The sequence below is a fragment of the Colletotrichum karsti genome (assembly GCF_011947395.1).
Source record: "Colletotrichum karsti strain CkLH20 chromosome Unknown Scaffold68, whole genome shotgun sequence".
NCBI lineage: Eukaryota > Fungi > Ascomycota > Sordariomycetes > Glomerellales > Glomerellaceae > Colletotrichum > Colletotrichum karsti.
In genome coordinates this window covers 31,398-50,045 of record NW_024065968.1, presented here as the reverse complement: position 1 = coordinate 50,045, position 18,648 = coordinate 31,398, and the positions used below count along the sequence as shown (strand labels likewise).

The 18,648-nt window shown below is 56.3% G+C and overlaps 6 protein-coding genes across 6 annotated transcripts; 4 read left to right on the top strand and 2 right to left on the bottom strand.

Annotated features, from left to right (window-relative positions):
- Positions 1-464: 464 nt before the first annotated feature.
- On the top strand, positions 465-1,439 carry CkaCkLH20_12944 (uncharacterized protein; the record flags this gene model as incomplete). The annotated part of the gene is made up of 2 exons (XM_038895655.1): positions 465-689; positions 747-1,439. The coding sequence occupies 2 exons, from the start codon at positions 465-467 to the stop codon at positions 1,437-1,439; spliced, it is 918 nt and encodes a 305-aa protein (XP_038739012.1).
- A 1,614-nt stretch (positions 1,440-3,053) lies between these two features.
- On the top strand, positions 3,054-4,173 carry CkaCkLH20_12943 (uncharacterized protein; the record flags this gene model as incomplete). Its single annotated transcript, XM_038895654.1, has 3 exons — positions 3,054-3,231; positions 3,392-3,670; positions 3,767-4,173. 3 exons carry the CDS (start codon positions 3,054-3,056, stop codon positions 4,171-4,173), a joined length of 864 nt encoding a protein of 287 aa, XP_038739011.1.
- Positions 4,174-4,461: 288 nt separating this feature from the next.
- Positions 4,462-7,596, bottom strand: CkaCkLH20_12942 (F-box domain-containing protein; the record flags this gene model as incomplete). The annotated part of the gene is made up of 4 exons (XM_038895653.1): positions 4,462-4,923; positions 4,979-7,019; positions 7,081-7,421; positions 7,495-7,596. 4 exons carry the CDS (start codon positions 7,594-7,596, stop codon positions 4,462-4,464), a joined length of 2,946 nt encoding a protein of 981 aa, XP_038739010.1.
- Positions 7,597-10,441: 2,845 nt separating this feature from the next.
- On the top strand, positions 10,442-12,457 carry CkaCkLH20_12941 (transglutaminase-like superfamily protein; the record flags this gene model as incomplete). The annotated part of the gene is made up of 1 exon (XM_038895652.1): positions 10,442-12,457. One exon carries the CDS (start codon positions 10,442-10,444, stop codon positions 12,455-12,457), a length of 2,016 nt encoding a protein of 671 aa, XP_038739009.1.
- A 282-nt stretch (positions 12,458-12,739) lies between these two features.
- On the bottom strand, positions 12,740-14,714 carry CkaCkLH20_12940 (major facilitator superfamily transporter; the record flags this gene model as incomplete). The annotated part of the gene is made up of 2 exons (XM_038895651.1): positions 12,740-14,290; positions 14,466-14,714. The coding sequence occupies 2 exons, from the start codon at positions 14,712-14,714 to the stop codon at positions 12,740-12,742; spliced, it is 1,800 nt and encodes a 599-aa protein (XP_038739008.1).
- Positions 14,715-16,539: 1,825 nt separating this feature from the next.
- On the top strand, positions 16,540-18,007 carry CkaCkLH20_12939 (uncharacterized protein; the record flags this gene model as incomplete). Its single annotated transcript, XM_038895650.1, has 2 exons — positions 16,540-16,962; positions 17,024-18,007. 2 exons carry the CDS (start codon positions 16,540-16,542, stop codon positions 18,005-18,007), a joined length of 1,407 nt encoding a protein of 468 aa, XP_038739007.1.
- Positions 18,008-18,648: the final 641 nt, after the last annotated feature.

The following is an 18,648-nucleotide window of genomic DNA, read 5'->3' as shown; positions in this document are numbered from 1 at the left end:
GTCGGGGGGTTGAGTGGAGGATCAAGGAGCGTGTGATGTTGCCAGACCGGGATGCTTTTGCTCCACGCACGCAGCTGCCTTGAATTGGCTCTTACGAATGGAAGCCAGAACCTCAGGTACGATTAGGCCCGTATGTAGGTGCCTGTCTCCAGTTGTAGGCTGTAGCGCCGGGAGCCGCGAGCCCAGAGGCCGTGGAGGCGCTAAGCCGAAGTGAAAGGTTAAAGTGGGGCGCTCCGATCGCTGGACAAAGCTCCGGCGCCCCCAGCAAGAAAGAAGTGACGACACGCGCTGTTCTCTGTATCGCGCCTAACTTCATCTGACAGCTTCAGCTCCGACCAATGAGGGCGAAGCGTGGCACGACGAATTTGACGACTTTCTTCAGCCTCGTTTGAGGACGACTCGAAGTGAAGAGGAGGAGGAGGACACGATTAAAGTCACGACGTCGAAACCTGGTCGCCGCGACGATGGCGCACATGACGAACCCGCTGGCCACGGCCGAGCAGCTCTACAAGCGCAATACCTTCAGCTCCCTCCCGCCCGACCTGCAGGATGTCATATTCTACGCGACCCAGGTCCTCACACAGGCCGCCGGCGTGCTGCTGGACCTGCCGCAATCGACCACGGCCCAGGCCAATGTTCTCCTGGCGCGGTACTGGCTCGTCGAGTCGCCAATGACATCAGAATTCAGCGTACGTTCCTCACCTCACGCGACGAAATCTTGCGAATGCTAACCCTAACCCCTCAAGGACGCATCCGCCGCCGCGCTCTACCTAGTCTCCAAAATGGGCCCCTTCCCCCGCTCGACCCGCGACGTATCGAACGTCTACGCGTTCCTCCTCTCCTCGGCATCACCCCTCTTCCGCGGCGAGCCGCCGGATCTGACGAAGAAGAAGGACCGCCCGGACCCGACGACCTACTACCAGACCGACGGCGAGTACGCCGCCTTCCAGACGCGGATGCTGGCCGCGGAGGCGCGGATCCTGTGGGCGCTGGGGTTCGACACGGCGGTGGCGCTGCCGCACGCGCTGGCCGTCACGTATCTGCAGGCGCTGGATTTCCTGGGGAAGCCGAGGGCCGAGGTGGCGGGGAGGGTCGTCGCGCACCTCAACACGGCGCTGCTGAGCCCGCAAATGTTGTATCTCACGCACCAGCCCAACGCGCTGGCGACGGCGGCGGTGTATATTGCCGCGAGGGAGGCCGGGGCCAAGATGCCCGAGGTGTCGTGGTGGGAGGTCTTCGACGTCGAGCGGGAGGAGCTCGGGTTTCTTGTTGTAGGGTTTCGGAGTCTCGAAAGCTGGGTGAGGGGGGTCAAGGAGAGTGGGTTGTTAAGCGCCGGGATGGTTACGAGGGCGGGGATCGAGAGGGAGGCTAGGCGGAGAGCTGGGGAAGGGGATGAGGAGGATGAGGTTATGAGGTTGATGGACCAGAAGACTGCGTAGGGGCAGGTCTTGCCATAGAAGAAGCAAGTAGGAGCTTAAAGAAGACAAATAATAGACAGATACCCGTTTGAACCAATTCAGTCCGAGACATTGTCTGGCAACCCTTCAACCGGTGTCGAAGTGTAAGCCTCTGTCGTGTCGTCTCGTGTCCCTAATTCCCCGGAACTCAAGCCCTTACACCGCAGAATAATAAGGCCTCCGTAGAAGTAGAGAGAGCTCCGACTTGTACAATGCTGCGTGTCTCCTGACCTTTCCCAACCCTAGTGGTCAGCCATGTGAATCGTACTCCATCCACAAATTAAGAGTGTCACTGATGGCAGCGGATGCGCAGTTAGAGTGCCGAACTCCCCCTTCTTTTCCTCCTAGGCGTATGTAGGTGCTGGCGGAAACCAAGACCCGATGTGCCACAACCGTTCGTCTTCCTGCAGTATTTACTCAAGCTTAGGTAGCATAAAATGTCCATATATGCTCCCGTTCAGGAAGACATCAGAAAACCCCCAAAGGGAAATCTATGTATACAATCCTGTGGTTCCAACCGCATCAGTATTCACTTGAATGGCAGGTTCTGAAGAAGCATTTCCAAGTCGGAGCAGGAAGCAACAGGTTGCATATGAGACTAATGGAGTCTCTTGGATGGATACGTTTATTATTTAAAGCATATAAACTTCAACTCTCATTGAGTGTTTTAATGACAACGCGCTTGAAGGGTGCTTCATCATACCTGGTGTAGATAAGATGCCCCTGATAATGTCCTCTGGACATGTTCTTGACAACTCGAGCTTGCACGCCCAAACCATCCCATGTTCTTCGTCTCTTTTGTCCCGCATGACTACAGGTATGTATCATGAAGCGGACTAGAGTAGGCAAATCATCTGCAACATGTGCCAAATCATGCGATACAGGAGCGTCCCTTTCACCCAACTCCTTTTCTACACATATTGAAGAAAGAGAAGGAGGACAGTCTGTTAGTGTTCTGGGTTCACAGAGCGGGTCTCAATATGAAATCCGTCGTCAGTTAGGCTCTCTGGGTGTCTGAATTAATGTTATGCCTCGTGGGTAAAAGATGTATGCTATGACAATGGTGATTCGACAGTCACATAGACAACTTTATAAGATAGCCCCTGAAAGGCTTGGATATTATATTCAGAAGACGATGGCATTCCTTTTCCAACTACCATCCTCTCAGAGAAGTTTGCCCATGAGAAACCCAACACTAGGTGCTCCTTCTCAAACAAGGAAGGAGCAGTCCTCCCAACCCACCCACAACGCTCCTTCCTCCTCCAACCTCAACCTCACTTCACCCACCCACCCACCTCACCCTCTGCCTCAAAAAACAACGCGCCCACAAAAGGCACCTTTCTCTTCCCCTTCTTCCTCCTTAGCGCGCTTTAAAAACTCCTAGCTCACAACCCATTGTGGGATCCTAATCCTTTTCACAAACACCAGGATCTCTTATAACAAAAAACGTTGTTCTTGTTCAACTTTTACTTCGAAAGATCCCTTCATCACAAATCTTTTTATACCAACCCATCCACGAACACCAGCCTTTTGTGTGCGCGTCCTCACTCAAACCCCCCACCGACCACATACCACGTTCATCACTTGACCATCACAATGGAGTTTCTCGGCTTCAACTTGCCCCAGATGCCTCAGATGCCCCAGATGGAGGTTTTCTTTGATCCTCTCATCCTCGCAACTGTTAATCTCATGGTCATTGCTGGCGAGATGTACATTAGAGAGCACATGCAGGACAAGATCCTTACTACCCAGACCGCCCTCACCGAGCGGATCAGTAAGTCACGATGCCCTCTCCTCCCCTCCCCGTCTCTCCTTGACGAAAAGTTGAGCCCTCATTCCACGATCTCCTCTCCTCTTCCTCGTCCTTCACCTCTTCTTATTTATTCTCCTCCTCTCCCACAAGGAAAAAAATCAAAATCTGACAACTTCGACAGCCATCCTCGAGGGTCAGATCAAGAAAATCGCCGCCATCAAGCCTGTCATCATCGATACCAGCGGTACCATCACTCTCAACACTGAGACCGGCTTCTTCTCGCGCCTCTTCACTCTCCAAGATACCGATACCACGATGAGCGTTTACTTCGAGATGGCCTTCGTCGCCATCGTCGGCGTCCTTTTCTACGTCCTCTACGTCAAGGACCAGGAGAACAAGCTTCTCTCCAACATGGCCGTCGCCCAGGCCCGCGAGATCGGCTCCCTTCGTCTCGATCTTCGTAAGTCCCCTCCCCTATCTATGACCATCACACTTTCATCCCTCCTTATCTCCATCCCTCTCCATTGTCAGAGTATTCCCCTAACGCCCCACCCAGAGAAGACCGACCACACCGTCGCGACCTACAAGACCCAGATCGACACCCACAAGAAGGCGACCCAGACCACCAACGCCCTGGCCGCCGAGTACAAGAAGGCGGGCGACGAGCACAAGGCCGCCGCGGCCGCCGCCAAGTCCGCCGCCGACGCCGCCTCCAAGGCCGCCAACGACCAGGCCGTCGACCAGGTCCTCGCCTTCAACGAGCTCGTCAACCTCGTCAAGGACAAGTGCGTCGAGACCGACAAGCTCGTCGCCGCCTCCAAGACCGACAACGAGGGCGTCCGGAAGCTCATCGGCGAGCTCAACGAGGTCCTGCCCCGTCTCCAGGCCGACGCCTACCAGCGCGGCAAGGACGACTGCCGTTCCGAGCTCTTGGACGAGTTCGGTCTGAAGGGCATGGCCTAATCGCGACGGAGCGATGTGCCCTTTTCTTGTGTCTTGCTTTTTGGGGGGAGTTTTTGGGGAAAGGAAAGAAAGATACCATAGAGGCCCACGGGCTTTAGATACCAAACGTGCTGAATGAAACAATTGGCTTGGTTTGGCGATTCGCTACCGTCTGAGACTTACAAGTAAGAGACTATTCATAAACCTGTTGCGCCGTGTCCTAGTGAAGTTCCTTCTCGCCGGGTATTGCTCAGCTGAACCCAATGAACCCGAAATACCATCCAACTCCGTTCCATTTTGTCATCCCATCTACAGCCGACCAGCCATGACCTCCTTCTTGAAAATTCGAACGTCCCACACATCGTAAAAGTGAACTCCCTCCACAGTCTCAAGCTTCGTGTTGGCCACGATATCCGTGTCTTCGTCATCGCTGCTGTCGCTGTCCGTGGTCCAGCCGTTCCAGCCCGGCATGGGGAGCGGCGGGAACGCATCGGTATGGGAACCGGTATAGGCCTTCGCCTTGCCTTTCTTGTTCTTCTTCTCCTCCTTTTTGGCAGCCGGTGTTTGGGGCGGCGGGCGGATGATGCGCTCGACCCGATCATCATCGATGGAGATCCACTCCAACTTCAGATCTGGGTAGTGGCAAAGATTGTCGACGATGAACCTCCTGGTCTCCCGCATGACCCAGACGCATGTGTCGTCGTTCCTGAACTGTGTCACGTTTAGGGCGCGAAGGTTGACCAGGCCCGATATGTGTTGCATAAAAGTGTGCTTTGACTGGTTAGCAAACTGCCCAATTCTTACGTGACGGCATAGGCAAACTTACCACAGCGCGGATTCCAACCGCCGCCGCCAACTCTTCGAGTTTTCTTCCGCGGTTGCATATCAGCAGCATGGCCTTCTCATCGACGTCCCAGAACGACCCGCAGTCGTTCTTAATCATGAGCTTGGTGATGGTTGGCATATGCTTCTTGAGTACCAGGCGCCGAATCTGATCCATGACAACATTCGTCTTGGGCGCAAAGCTCTCAGGCTTGTACTTGGCCGATCTTTCCAACATGAACAGCTCGTCGATCCGGTCCAGTTGGCCTGCGAATTGGAGGAAGGTCGTGGACACATTATCCGTAAAGATCTTGCGCAAAGGAAGTGGCTGCACCTTGTTTTCCTTGGATAACATTGTCCAGATAGGGGCCTGGTTACCGACGTTAAGCAAGGTAAGCCGTTTGAGTGCCCGAACATCAATGGCGGCCCTGAGAACGGATGCCTTGACTGGAATCAAGTGAATGCTAAAAGACCTCAGAGCCAAGCCCCTCGTTGACCGGATGTACTCGCTGATGCGCTCGTCTTCATTATGTGCTGTTGTGGCTACACCGTGAAGCTGTTTTTCCGCATCGCGAATCTCAGTCTCGGTCGCATTCAGCTCGGCTCTCACGTTCTCAATGTCGCGATGAAGCCCCTGCAATTGTTTGTCTTTGAGCCGAACTGCCTCCAAATCAGAGTGATCTGTGTCGTCTCTCATCTTGTTAAGCTCCTCCCGCGTGTTAGTAGCCTCAGTAAGTAGGTGCTGCAGCTGGGAGACGAGGTTTTCAAAGTTCGCTCTTTGCGTTGCCAGATTTGCCAATGCTCGACTCTTAGTGGATGACTCTGCTTCCTCTTCTTTGGCCGAGGCCTGGTTAGGTTTCGTTTCGAGAACGATCGAGGAGTCCTCTTGGCTTTGATCGGTCTTCAAGTCTGTGGGTTCATCGGTTTCTTCGACCGCGATCGGCTCCTCAACGTTGATGTCCTCGGGGTTTGCATCTGTACCTATCGCCGGCTTTGGCCTCGTGCTGTCATTAACCACAGCAACAGCCTCGGAACTCTCCGCGAGCGGCTGGCCATCAGTCGTTGTCGCTGCGGGTGCTGGTGGAGCGGTAGAAGAACCTTCTCCGGCAGACGCTTCCGTCGCTTTTACTTCCTCGCGACCCTGTGCGGCCTCTGGGTCCTCCAAGTACTTCCTGCTCGCCTTTTCGATGAGGTCCAGGACCTCCTTCATCGCCCCATCCTCGGCGTCTAGTGTGACGAGAGCCATTTTCCTGGACACTTCCCGCAGTTGGTTCATGAACGCTTCGGCAGGTGTCCCCGCTTCTGCGACCGCAGGTACCACGGGCATCTTCTCTTTTCCCTTGAGGCTCTTACGTTGCGGAGACTTCTTGGTTAAGAAGGGCTCCACGTCAAAAATCCTTCCCAGCACCGATTCCTGACTCTTCCGCTCCTCCTGAGCGCGGAATGCCTTGGCGGGACCACTTGCTTCGTCCCAGCCAGGCGCTGAAGACATGGGAACTACCTGGAACTCGTCATCCGGGTCGGAATCGTCGGGGTCTGCGTCCGGTGGAGGCTTGCGGGCTTGGGCAGCCAAGTACGAGGAGAAGGAGAGCTTCAACTTAGTCAGCGTCGAGGCGGAGTTTCGCACGCACGACTTGATCTCGGCCACGGTGTCCAAGTTGTCGATGTCAAGGACGGCGAGCGTGTTCAGCTTCCTGAAGCCCGACAGGGTCGCGGGCTCGTTGGCAGCCGACGTCCTACGCTTGCTTCTAGGTGCGGGTTTCAAGGCGGGTGGCAACGGAGGCGGAGGACCGAGTGTGGGGTTGTACGGTGGTGGGACGGGTAGAGACATATTTGGGAAGGGCGGAGGGACGGCGGCGAAGGTTGGTAACGAATCCCAATGTCCTTGGGTGGTAGGGGGCGGCAGATTTGAAGTATACGGAAGCGGAGGGGGGATTTCAAACAGCGACGGTCCAGCCTGCATCCGAATGTGCAGGTTCTTCAGAGGGGCAATGCGATGTAATGCCTGATAGACGGGGCGGCCGAGCTCGACTCGGATGTTCCACCTGCAGTTGCACAAACGTCAGAGTTGAAGTACGATAGGATTGTAGAATGTGTAGGACGAACCTGAAAGTCTCGAGCGACTTGGCGTTCTTGAGAGTCAGAAGCAACAGAGTGTTCATGAACTTGCCGCAACTGGCGCTGTACAGGTAAGGCTTATAAGCAGCTTCGGCCTTTTCACCAGCGCTCAAAGTGTCTAGGGATATGTCTCGTAGATGTTGAGCATAGTTGTAATCGCTCGAGACGAAGGTCTCGAGGCCGCCGGCCAGACTGTCGATGGGGGAGTCGAAAGCCGGATCATCTTCATCGGGGAATACGATGTGGAAGTTTCGATAGAGCTGAGCGGCAGCAAGTTCGCGAAAGTGTTTGGAGACAAGGGCGAGGCAGATGAGATCGCTTTGGCAACACTACTCGAGTTGGTCAGTCTAGTCCAGTGCAGTATGGTGGCATGGCAAGGAAGATGGTAAAGTGACGTCGTACATGGCTGAAGATGCCCTTCTGGGTTTCGGGAGGAAGATCGAGGAAGCAGAGTTTCGGCGGTGCAGCGAGGGCAGCCTTGTCGCAAGACTCGGCGGAAGCCATGATGGGCGAAGGTGGTGGTTGGAGAAATCAAAAACCACGGCGATGGAATGTGGCGCAAAAGTGAATCTAGATGATGTGTTCTCGTCGGTGTTGAGGACCATGCGATATCTTTTGCGCCGACGTTGATCAGGCACGGTAGCGAGATGGCGTATGCGTAGATGGGAGGATGCAAATGGAAGAGGCGGTTGCGACGTCTGTTGTCGACGATTTCAATTCAAGGAAGTGTCTCTGCCTCGTTCCCGCCTCGTCGAGTGGAGGATTGGCGATTGGGAAGGCAAGGCAAGACAGAGACCAAGACAGTTAGATGCAGGAAGACGACCGGGAAGACATAGGGCACCCCATTCGACGGGACGCACCACGCACCATGCACCACTAACCACAGTCAGTGCCACACTCCCTTGATGCGCGGGGCGACTTGGTGCTAGCTTGGTCCGCAGAATTCTGGTCGACGGTGGTGGACTCGAATTGTTTTCTTGATGGCGTGGACGGGAAGGGACAGATGCAGATTGAAGGTGGAGGTGAAGGAGGGGCGCATTCGGAGGCACGACTTGCCCTGGACTTCCATGACTTCCATGACAGAGCAGCCAGCCAGCGAACGATGCGCCCGCCCCTCGGTCCACCGTCAGCGCAGCGCAATCCAATGCTGCAGCTGCAGGTGGCCTGTCCCGGCTGTCCCCAGTCCTCCCCGGGTCCGTGCACGGGCGATAGGTACCTAGATACAGCTGCTGGAGTCGCTGGAGCCGCTGAAAGGCGAAATTCGCCATGGTTTTGGGGCACTTTCACCGAAGAAAAGAGTTTAGCGCCTTTGGAAGACTCGCAGGAGCGGCACGTAGCGGCTCCACCTGCCGTTGCACCTCTTTTTTTTGAACATTTACTCCACTGGAATGAATATAAATACATTTCTGCTTCTATTGTTCTTCTCACAGCCTGGTGGCCGGGGACGTTTAAAGTTGAGTCTCATCCTCACGTTGAATCCATCTGACCCGGATGGAGTCACGTTGAATGGAGACCATGATGCCAGGTAAAATAACTCAGTGTTTGATGGCTGTCAACGTTGAGCCGCCGGCATATAGACTCAAATGAGGCGCTCAATATTAACAAATAAGGTACCTCCCGGAATACAAGAGAAACGGCATGTGTCAGCAACTGCCAGCCTCCATCCAGCCAAGTCCAGCCTCGGGAAGACATGACGTGAACCCAGAATCACGGCAGAAACTTGAGGTACTTGTTCCAATGGCCTAGCAGTTTTCATTGGTTGCTACTGGAAAGATCTCCCTCACAGCCTACGACCCGTGTGGCCGTGGCTGAAGTGACATACGGAATCCATCTTGGCTCAGATAGCGTAGCTTACGTTTACCGCGTTGCTAGTGTTGAATTTCAAGGTCGAGATTAATACCTCGTACTCTCTACAGGACGGTAGCACAGCGCAATGACGCTTTTGTGGGGAATTGAGCGGGCAGATGGGGATGTTGTCTCGGGATTCTTATCGAGTGGACAACGGACTTTTGCATTCGCCTACTTGCAGACTGAGAGCTCAACTTGTCAGTATTGTGATTTTACACACATGCATTCAAACAGTATCGGCTACCAAAATCCACGTTCAAGAACGGTGACAGTTACCTAACACCGAGGAGACGATCGACCCGTAGCGCAGCTCTCCCCCTGTCCGCCGCTAAGCAAGGCTGGGTTGTGCCGACTGATCCAGACCGAGACAAGACAAGACCAACACAAAGGCAACAAGGGACTCGAAACCCCACTACGAAGTACTTGGCTTGGGTCATCATTATTTTCTCGTTAAGAAAACACGAACATTTCATATTACCTCTCTCCTGCTGTTCCTATTCTTTCTTAAAGCAAGGCATCCAGACAGAAGAACACCATTTCGTCCCATCTGTCCCTTGTCCGCTCTCCCTTCTCCTCTTCCGCTGAATACTTGCTTGCCCCTCCTTGTTTGCTGCAGACTGCAGTTTGCTTTACCTCGTCAGGAAGACTGTGTGACCTGAACCTTGACCTGTTCTTGTCCCGTCTCGTTCCCGTTCCTTGTCACAGCTTAAGCTTCTCCCGCGCCCCGAGCCTGCCAGACCCCGAACCAGCCAACCAAATCTTCTCGCTGCTGCCTGCCAATCCCTCAGGCGAGGTACTGCATACAGCGCCTCCTGTTGGCACATTGACTGGACTGCAACGGCAATTAACCCGCAGAGGCTGAGAGCATCGCCACAATCCAACCTCGTCTTCGACTTCTCCCTCTTTCCAGTTGTATCACCACCAATTGCTATCTACAGTACCGAGCACCTCACAGAGTAAGGTAGCTGTTGGTGGCCGTGCCATCGATCGATCCTTCGCTCTCCGAGCTGTCGTTTCTGCCCCTGCTTCAGCCAAAAGCCACAAACACGACACGGGCTTTTGTTTCCCACTCTTGTCACATCATTCATCCATTAATACCACTTAAACTTCCGCCTTCCCCTTCCCTGTCCCCCTCCTTTTCCACGACCGCGAACCATCCCCCATTCAACTACTCGGCCCTCGTATATCCAAGTCAGTCTCTACGGATCACCCTCTAGCTGCGCATCGGACACTCCCAATCGACCCCGCCGCACAAAAGTCCCGACACTCGTGAAGGTGCCGTGACTCAGTTACCAATTGACAGCCTGCTGCCTGTTGCTCAATTGGGACAACGCGCCGCGATCAGCAGTCCCAGGATTGGTGGGGTAGACCACCCAACACCCAAAGTCGTTCGTTCTGATCGTCATATAATATCCCACCCGTTCGCGCTCCCAATCGCGACCTCGAATTCGCCAACCAACTTTACGAATCACCAATCTCACCGGTGACCATACCAAACACCATGGCCGAAGTCGAGGAGCCCAAGTTCAACAGCCTCCAGGAGAGAATTGCTGCCCTGAATTCTCAGAAGAACTTCCAGGCTCCTGAGGCCAAACCCAAGAGGGCGCCGCCTCCTCCTCCGCCCAATCGCCCTGCGGCTCGAAGCCAGACGCTCCCTGTTGTCCAGACGAACGGACAACCGACCCCTCAGAAAAGTCCCTCGATCCCTCCACGACCGACTAAGACGAAGACAAACCCGCCGCCGTTGCCACGTCGAACCACTGATTCCCCTCAGCTCGAGCCATCTGCGCCGCCCGTTCAGAGGGATCGAATCGCTCCCCCACCGCTTCCCACTCGCTCCTCTACTCAGCAGATCTCACCCGCTCTACCGCCTCGGAGGCCGTCAACTCAGCAACTGGAAGTCCGTCGCAACTCGAATGCTTCAGAGATCTCTAACCTGTCGGCTCTGTCCCTGAACACTAGCCACACTAGCTACACCTCTGATGGTTCAACACGGAAGCTCCCACCTGTCTTCGACCAGGCCAATCTCCCGGCTTTGCCTCCCACAAAGCGTGAGCGGGAAGCTCAGGCGAAAGAAGCGGCCGCTAGAGACCCGCCTCAGGCTAAACATCCCCTCGTCACCATCAAGTCTGCACCTGCTGTCAGACAGATCGAGCAGCCTCAGAGACCCGCCTTGCCTCCTCGATTGACTTCAAACTCGACCAGTCAACAGGTTCACAGGTCGCCCCAGGAAGAAGCAGAGCCAGCAAAGCCAAGACGACTGCCACCGCCTCCGACGGCGTATGTCAAGCCGCAAGCGCAGACAAACGGTCACGTTCAAACGCAGCAATCAAACACGCCTCCCTTGCCGGGTAGACGGCCAGCTGCCAACGATGACGCCCCTCCTCCCGTGCCCCTGGCTTCTCGACCTAGTGCTGCGCAAATCGAGGCAGTCGAAGCCAAGATCACTGCACGCGCCAACGACTGTTTGATCTGCCGCGACTTCTCCGGACCAGACGGAGTCGCTGCTCAGTACCCGCGACAGTCATTGCCGAGGAACGACCCCGTAGGCTACCTAGCTCAGATGCTATGCGGACCTTTCTCGTCATACACAGACAAGGCGAGGGCCATCTTCACCTGGTTCCACCACAACGTCGCATACGACTGCGCCGCCTTTTTCGGTAACAACATCAAAGCCCGTCCCGGAGCCGAAACCATTCTCTCGGGCAAGGCGGTCTGCTCTGGATACGCCGACACGTACCGGGAGATTGCGAACCGCGCAGGTCTGGAGTGCATTACGGTGACCGGGCACGGTAAAGGTTATGGGTACACGGCGCTGAAGAAGGGCGAGCGCCCTCCGCCGAGGAAGGTGGACGGCCATGCTTGGAACGCCGTACGCATTGATGGCGGAGAATGGAAACTCCTCGATGCCTGCTGGGGTGCTGGAAACGTCTCCGACGTAACCAAGGAATTCACTCCCGACTTCAAGCCGCACGAGTTCACGAGGAGAAACGACATCTTTGGTCTGTCGCATTACCCGGCGGACAACAGACACTTCTTCCGACCCGACGGACGCGTGCCGAGCTGGGAGGAGTACTACATCGGCCCCGTCCACGGAGAGACGCCCGTCGTCTACAGCCACGCGTACGAGGAGGGCATCTGGGACAAGTCGATCCAGCCCGCGGAGCTCCAGATCCCCGTCTACAGCGGCCAGGTCGTCCGCTTCCAGTTCTCCAAGATGTGCGAGCACTGGACGTCCGAGAAGCACGGCAAGGGCAAGCCGCCCCTGCTGATGCTCAGCATCAACGGCCGAGACGGGCGGAAGCAGGACATGGTCCCCATCGAGACCGACGGGTACTGGCACTGGGCGGACGTGAGCGCCATCGATCTCGGCGTGCCGGGCGGCAGCATCAGCGTCGTCATGATCACGACGATTGGCGACCGCGACGCGAGGGGCGTGTCCGCCAAGGAGTACTTCTCGAAGAAGGGCAAGGTCGGCATGAGCTGGACCGGTATCATGAAGTGGGATCTCATCTAGGGGGGCACACGACGGATTTTCACACCTCTGACGAACGCAACGGCCGACACATAATGATAATACCTCTAAATGAACTCACACCATTCTTCCTGGTTTGGGTGGCGTTATTTCCGGAATAGACCATTAAACCATCACGATCTCAAATCGCAGCACATTTCTTTCCGGTCAGTGTGAAAATGAAAGCAGACCTAATGCTAATGATCAATCTATAAGGGTATATGTTGTCGCCTGCCTGCCGCTTCTCATGATCTAATCTACCGAAATACACAAAAGGCAAAATCCTTACAGCTCCAGCTTCTGCCACTTGCGCAGCCGTCCTCCGTATCTATATATCAGCGCCGGCACGGGGATGAGCGCGACGGCGATGAAGCCCAGCAGACTGTTTCCCCATCCCAGCCCGAGGGCGTCGTACATGGACGGGCCGGCCATGGGTAGGAACGCCGCGACGATACTGCGGAACACCGTGAAGGCCGCCAGACCGCTCGCCGCGAATCCCGGGTACGCGTCGATGATGTACGCCTGTATCGGCTGCCAGATGCCCAGGATCGCGATGCCGAAGGGCAGCAGACCGACGACGGGGGCCGCCCAGTGGGTGTGGAACTCGGCCGTCCAGCCGTACCAGAAGAAGGTGACCGGCAGGAGGAAGGCGAAGTAGATGCAGTCCGGCAGCCGCATCTCGGGCTCGAAGACGCCGTTGTTGGCCTTGGTCATGCGCACCACCGTGTTGTCAGAGAGGATGGTGAAGCAGGCCATGCCGATGATGTAGCCCAGACCCAGCGGGATGTACACCAGGCCCGTGGTGCCGATCGAGAAGCCGTAGGTGTTGTGGAAGACGAGCGGGATGGTGCTGAACAGGAGGTACAGCACGCCGTACGCGAACGCGATGTACAGGCTCACGCTGAAGATGATGGGCGACAGGAAGAGCATCTTGAGGGGCCTGATCAGCCCCTTGATGAGGACCTGGGACGTCGACGTAGGCGTGGTGCTGGGATCCAGGTACACGCTCCTCAGCTCGGGGCGGTTGAGTTCCTTCCGCAGCCGGGACACCTTGCGGTCGATGAGCACGCGCGGGTTCGTCTCCTGGTTGAACACGGCGATGACGAGGGCCATGGGCGTGGCAGCGATTAGGGCGATCCAGCTGGACCACCGCCAACCGATGTCCTGCGCGATGAAAGCGCCCACGAGTGGCGCCAGCGTGGGACCGATCAGCGGACCGACCATCCAGATCGTGAGCGCCTTGCCGCGCTGCTGCACGGGGATCATGTCGGCGATGACGCCCCCTCCGATCGCGAGGCACCCGGACCCGCCGACGCCCGCGAAGAAGCGGAACACGATGAGCGAGTTCAGCGTGGGCGCCAGCGCGCACCCGATCAGCCACGCGCAGAAGAACAGGTTCGCCGCGCTCAGGACCGGCCGCCTGCCGTAGATCTCGCTAAGGGGCGCGAGGAACAGCGGACCGACGGCGTAGCCCAGCAGGTAGATGGAGACGGGGAGTGTGCCGAGGGTGAGGTCGTCGTTGCCGAAGTCGGCGTTGAAGTACTCGATGGCCGGGGCGAGGATGGAGGAGGCGAAGGGGGTCATGAAGGTGATTCCGGCCAGGAACCAGATGATGATCCACTTGCGCCGGGGGTCGAAGTTCATGGGCATCGCGGGGTCGTCCTGCGAGTCCCAGCCGACGACGCCGGCGTCGAGGTCCGAGACGGGGTGGATCGTGGGCGGGAGCTGTTGTTGGTTCTTGCGCCGGGAGGACGAGGTGGCGAGGCTCGCGATGCGCGAGAGGCGGGAGCGGGCGCTGGCGTGGGTGTGCGTCGTCTGGCTACGCTCGATGATGTCCTTGGTTGCGAATCTCATGTTAGCTATTGCCAAACTACAGACGAACCCTCAATTCTCAGAACCTCGACCGTGTACACACGAAAATATCCAACAAGAATCCCAATGTCATCATCATAGCTTGGCAAATTTGAGAAAAAGTGAATTGACGAAAACGGCACTTCTCAGAAAAACTCACCTCTTGATAGGGCTCGCCGTCCGTCGCCTCGTCGACGTCGTCGAAACTGCTCTTTCGCTCCTCCATTTTCTTGTCTCCCTTTTCGAGTTCGTCCGAAGATGCAAAAGTATCACGCTGCCGTTGACGTCCGTCCTCCTTTTCAGCGGCGGCCGCCATAGTCCCTTGCTCGGAAGAGGATCCTCCTCGGAGCCCGTGGGCGCCGCCGACGGGATGATGCGCCTCCGCCTCCTTGTCTTTTTCTGGATCCATGACGAAGATGGGGGTCGAATCGGGGCGGGAATGATGTCTTGTTTTTTTTTCTCTCTCCTTTTTTTCTTTTTTGGTTCTCCTATATGAAGTTAAGTCGCTCCAGAAGAGAGAGAAAGTTGAAGATGAGGTGGTGAGGTTAGGTAGGTATAGGAATGAGGAATAGGAACAATGAACCCCAGACGTCGGTAAACAGCCCCAAACGAACTTCGCGTTGGCGCGATCAGCGTAGCATTATATGAGATGAGAAGAGAAGAAAAAAAAAACGCACCCCGGGCTTTTGACAAACAACGGCCTTTTTACTAATTCAAATAACAACCCCAGTAATAGGGTAGGTAGGGAGCAGCAGCAGCTACCCGACTGCATCGGCGGCAACAGCCCTTTCCACCCCTCCCCCGTCCTTCCCTCATCCGCCTTCCCCAAAGCCGCAACTAACCTAGGCAGGACGACGATCATTGACGCGGGAGGAGGGGCCGGAAATGGGATCCAAATGTGTAACGTGATTCGACCATCTCCAAGCAAAAGGTCCCCCCTCGATCCTCCCCGCGTTTCTTATTAATCCAGAAGAAAAATTTCATCATCACGCACTTATCGTTGGCCGGGGTTAGTCCTACTGCTGACTTGCATCGCATCGTAGACGACGCCTTGGTTTTGGGGGGATTTAAGCCTAGCACGACATAGTAAGGCAACTGGGGTGCTTTAACTCCACGTCTTTATCTCCGCAGCCCGGGGGCCGTCCCGGTTCCGAACGGCAGCGGGGGAAGAGAGGGAGGGAGGGGAGCCAAGAATGACGGGAATTGGAAGAATCGAAGACGCGGGAGTGGTTCGGAGGTGGGCCGTGGATCTTCCTCGGATCTTCGCGCGCGTTCACCGGTCTTTTGAGAGATGCGGGAATCGCGGGGGAGCTACCTTGGCTAGCTAGCTGAGGGAGGTACGTAGTGGTGATTGATGATCAATCGGTGCTGACCACCAACTCGAGCACGACTCGGGTACGCGGCACTTATTTCTTCCTCTTGAGGCTGGATTGGTCATGGGGAGGTGTTGTGGTGAGATGCAGCTTATATCCGGCTTGAATCCTTGATATTTCTAGATTTTTAATTGTGGTAGAATCAGCTGTGCTTTTACAGAGTACAGTGTTGAAACAACAGGCTGTTGGGCATTGCATTGCTTGTGAATGTGACACAGCAATACTGAGCTGAGAATCTTGGTAAGTGGTGATATCTGGTGCAGAGCCTCATTGAAGCTACTTAGACTTTTAGACTTAGTTACCAATCAATATGCCATAACAATCTTATTTGAGTTCGAGTTGCAATTGCTCTCAAACTTTGCAGAGTGTCAGAGACTCATTCTCTTTTATTCCCTGTCAAAACCATCCCCAAGAACCCCCGCACAGACCTCTGAAAGAGCTTCCCCGGCTCCACCTCTTGATCCCGGTCAAAGTCCCACTCACAGCTGTCGAAGTGCCCCGCAGCTCCCGGTACCCACCTCACTCAGGTCTCCAAAAAAGAAACCGCCCACACGGAACAAAGCCTCAAGCAACGCGGCCAGTGGAGAGGCAGACAGACCCCTTCTCCAAATGCGCAACACCTCACCCCCAAAAAAAGACCTCCTGCAACTGTGTCCCCCATCGCAACTTCCCACATTGCGAGAACCTCACCAAGAACGACATACACAACCGCGCACCCGCCAATTCACGCTGCGCACAATGAAACTTCCTCAATCATAGAACGGACACTCATTCAAAACAGCAATAAAGCGAAACGAGAAGAACAAAAATACCAAACATCACTAGGTAGCGCCCCTACGCGGCGCGCATCACCCACCAAAAATGGCCGCCGCCTCGCCAACCCTCTCCCGCGCGGAAACAATCTTCCTCTCCTCCCTCTCCCTCGCCGCCGTCGCCGTCCTCCTCAACGCCTTCTCCGGCGACGGCGAGCCCCTCGTCGCCTCCCTCGCCCTCTCCGTCCTCGCCTTCGCCCTCGCCTACGCCATGGTCCGCTGGCTGGGCCCGACCTTCGTCCGCGCCGGCTTCAAGGGCCGCGACCTCTCCAAGCACCACCGCCCCGAGCTCCCCGAGTGCATGGGCGCCGTCTGCGCCGCCGTCTACCTCCTCGTCGTCATCGTCTTCATCCCCTTCCCCTTCTACAAGGACATCGTCGCAGCTACCAGCGGTGGAGGTAACCGGGATGTCGTCTTCCACGTCGAGCACGTCCAGCAGGGGAGGTTCCTGCATCGCTTTCCTCACAGCAAGGTACATACACACACTCTCCTCCTAGAACATCTGGACGGCATGCTGACACTCGGTCCGACAGCTCGCTTCGTACCTCTCCGCCATCATCTCCCTCCAGACCACCGCCCTCCTCGGCATAGGCGACGACCTCTTCGACATCCGCTGGCGACACAAGTGGTGGATCCCCGGCCTCGCCTCCGTCCCCATCCTCGTCATCTACTTCGTCGACTTCGGCGTCACCTCCATCGTCATGCCCATCCCCCTCCAGCCCTACCTCGGCGAGCTCTTCGACCTCGGCGTCCTCTACTACATCTACATGGCCTGCGTCGCCATGTTCTGCCCCCAGTCCATCAACATGCTCGCCGGCATCAACGGCATCGAGGTCTCCCAGTGCATCGTCGTCTCCCTCCTCCTCGTCCTCAACGACGCCCTCTACCTCTTCACCCCCTACCCCCACCCGGCCACCGACTCCCACCTCTTCTCCCTCTACCTCCTCCTCCCCTGGCTCGGCGTCTCCCTCGCCCTCGTCGCCCACAACTGGTACCCCGCAAAGGTCTTCGTCGGCGACACCTACTGCTACTTCTCCGGCATGGTCTTCGCCACCGTCGGCATCCTCGGCCACTTCTCAAAGACCCTCGGCCTCCTCCTCGTCCCACAGCTCTTCAACTTCCTCTACTCCACCCCGCAGATCTTCGGCCTCGTGCCCTGCCCCCGCCACCGCCTCCCCCGCTTCAACGCCCGCTCCGGCCTCCTCGAGCCCTCCGTCACCCCCTGGTCCCCGGAACGCCAGCCGAGACCCCTCGTCGCACACGCCCTCCGCCTCCTCGCCAGGCTGCGCCTCCTCAAAATCACCACCGACGACCAGGGCCGCTTCGTCGAGACCTCCAACTTCACCCTCCTCAACCTCTGGCTCGTCTGGCGCGGGCCCCTCCGGGAGGACCGCCTCGCCTGGGAGGTCACCTTCCTCCAGGCCTTCGTCGGCCTCTTCGGCCTCTTCGTCCGCCACCGTCTGGCCCTTCTCGTCTTTAAGGAGGACAACTGGGGCATGACGACCAAACGATACTGAATTTTTCACACGTCTTGGGGGACTTTTTCCCGTTCATTCGCATTTTTTCGACGGACCGGACTTGGTTCAGACATTCCATCCGGCCTTTTTTCTTTTTTTCTTGTTCAATGGGACGGCCAGAGTTGGTTGGTATGGGGGGGAAACCGTTTGTATCATAGAAAGAAGATACCCTGTGAGAGTACACACACAACAACACGCACAAAAAGATGGCCAGCAAGAGAAGATATGGCAGCTAGAGAGATACAATTCATCACGTCAACATGTCAAGAGACAGGACAGAGTTCATCACAACAAGCCACACGCTCACACGGCCCAGAAACCAAGTTTGAAAAGTAAGCAGCGTGTCAGCTGCGCAAGTCATTCCATTTGATCCCTTTTCATCGTAGGAGTTGGGGGCGATATGCCCGGTGCATATGGCCTCTCTCACTCTCACACTGGCTCTGTGCTAACAAGCAAGCCTAGAAATACAGAAAGAAAAAAAAGTTTAAAAAAAAGAGAAGATTTGCCCATCATCGTCGGCAAAACGGAATAAAAGTGGAAGAAACCTTTCTCTCTTTTCGAATGGGGCGGGGGGGGGGGGGGGGGCGGGGGGGGGGTGGGGGGGGGGGGGGGGGGGGGGGGGGGTGGGGGGGGGGGGGGGG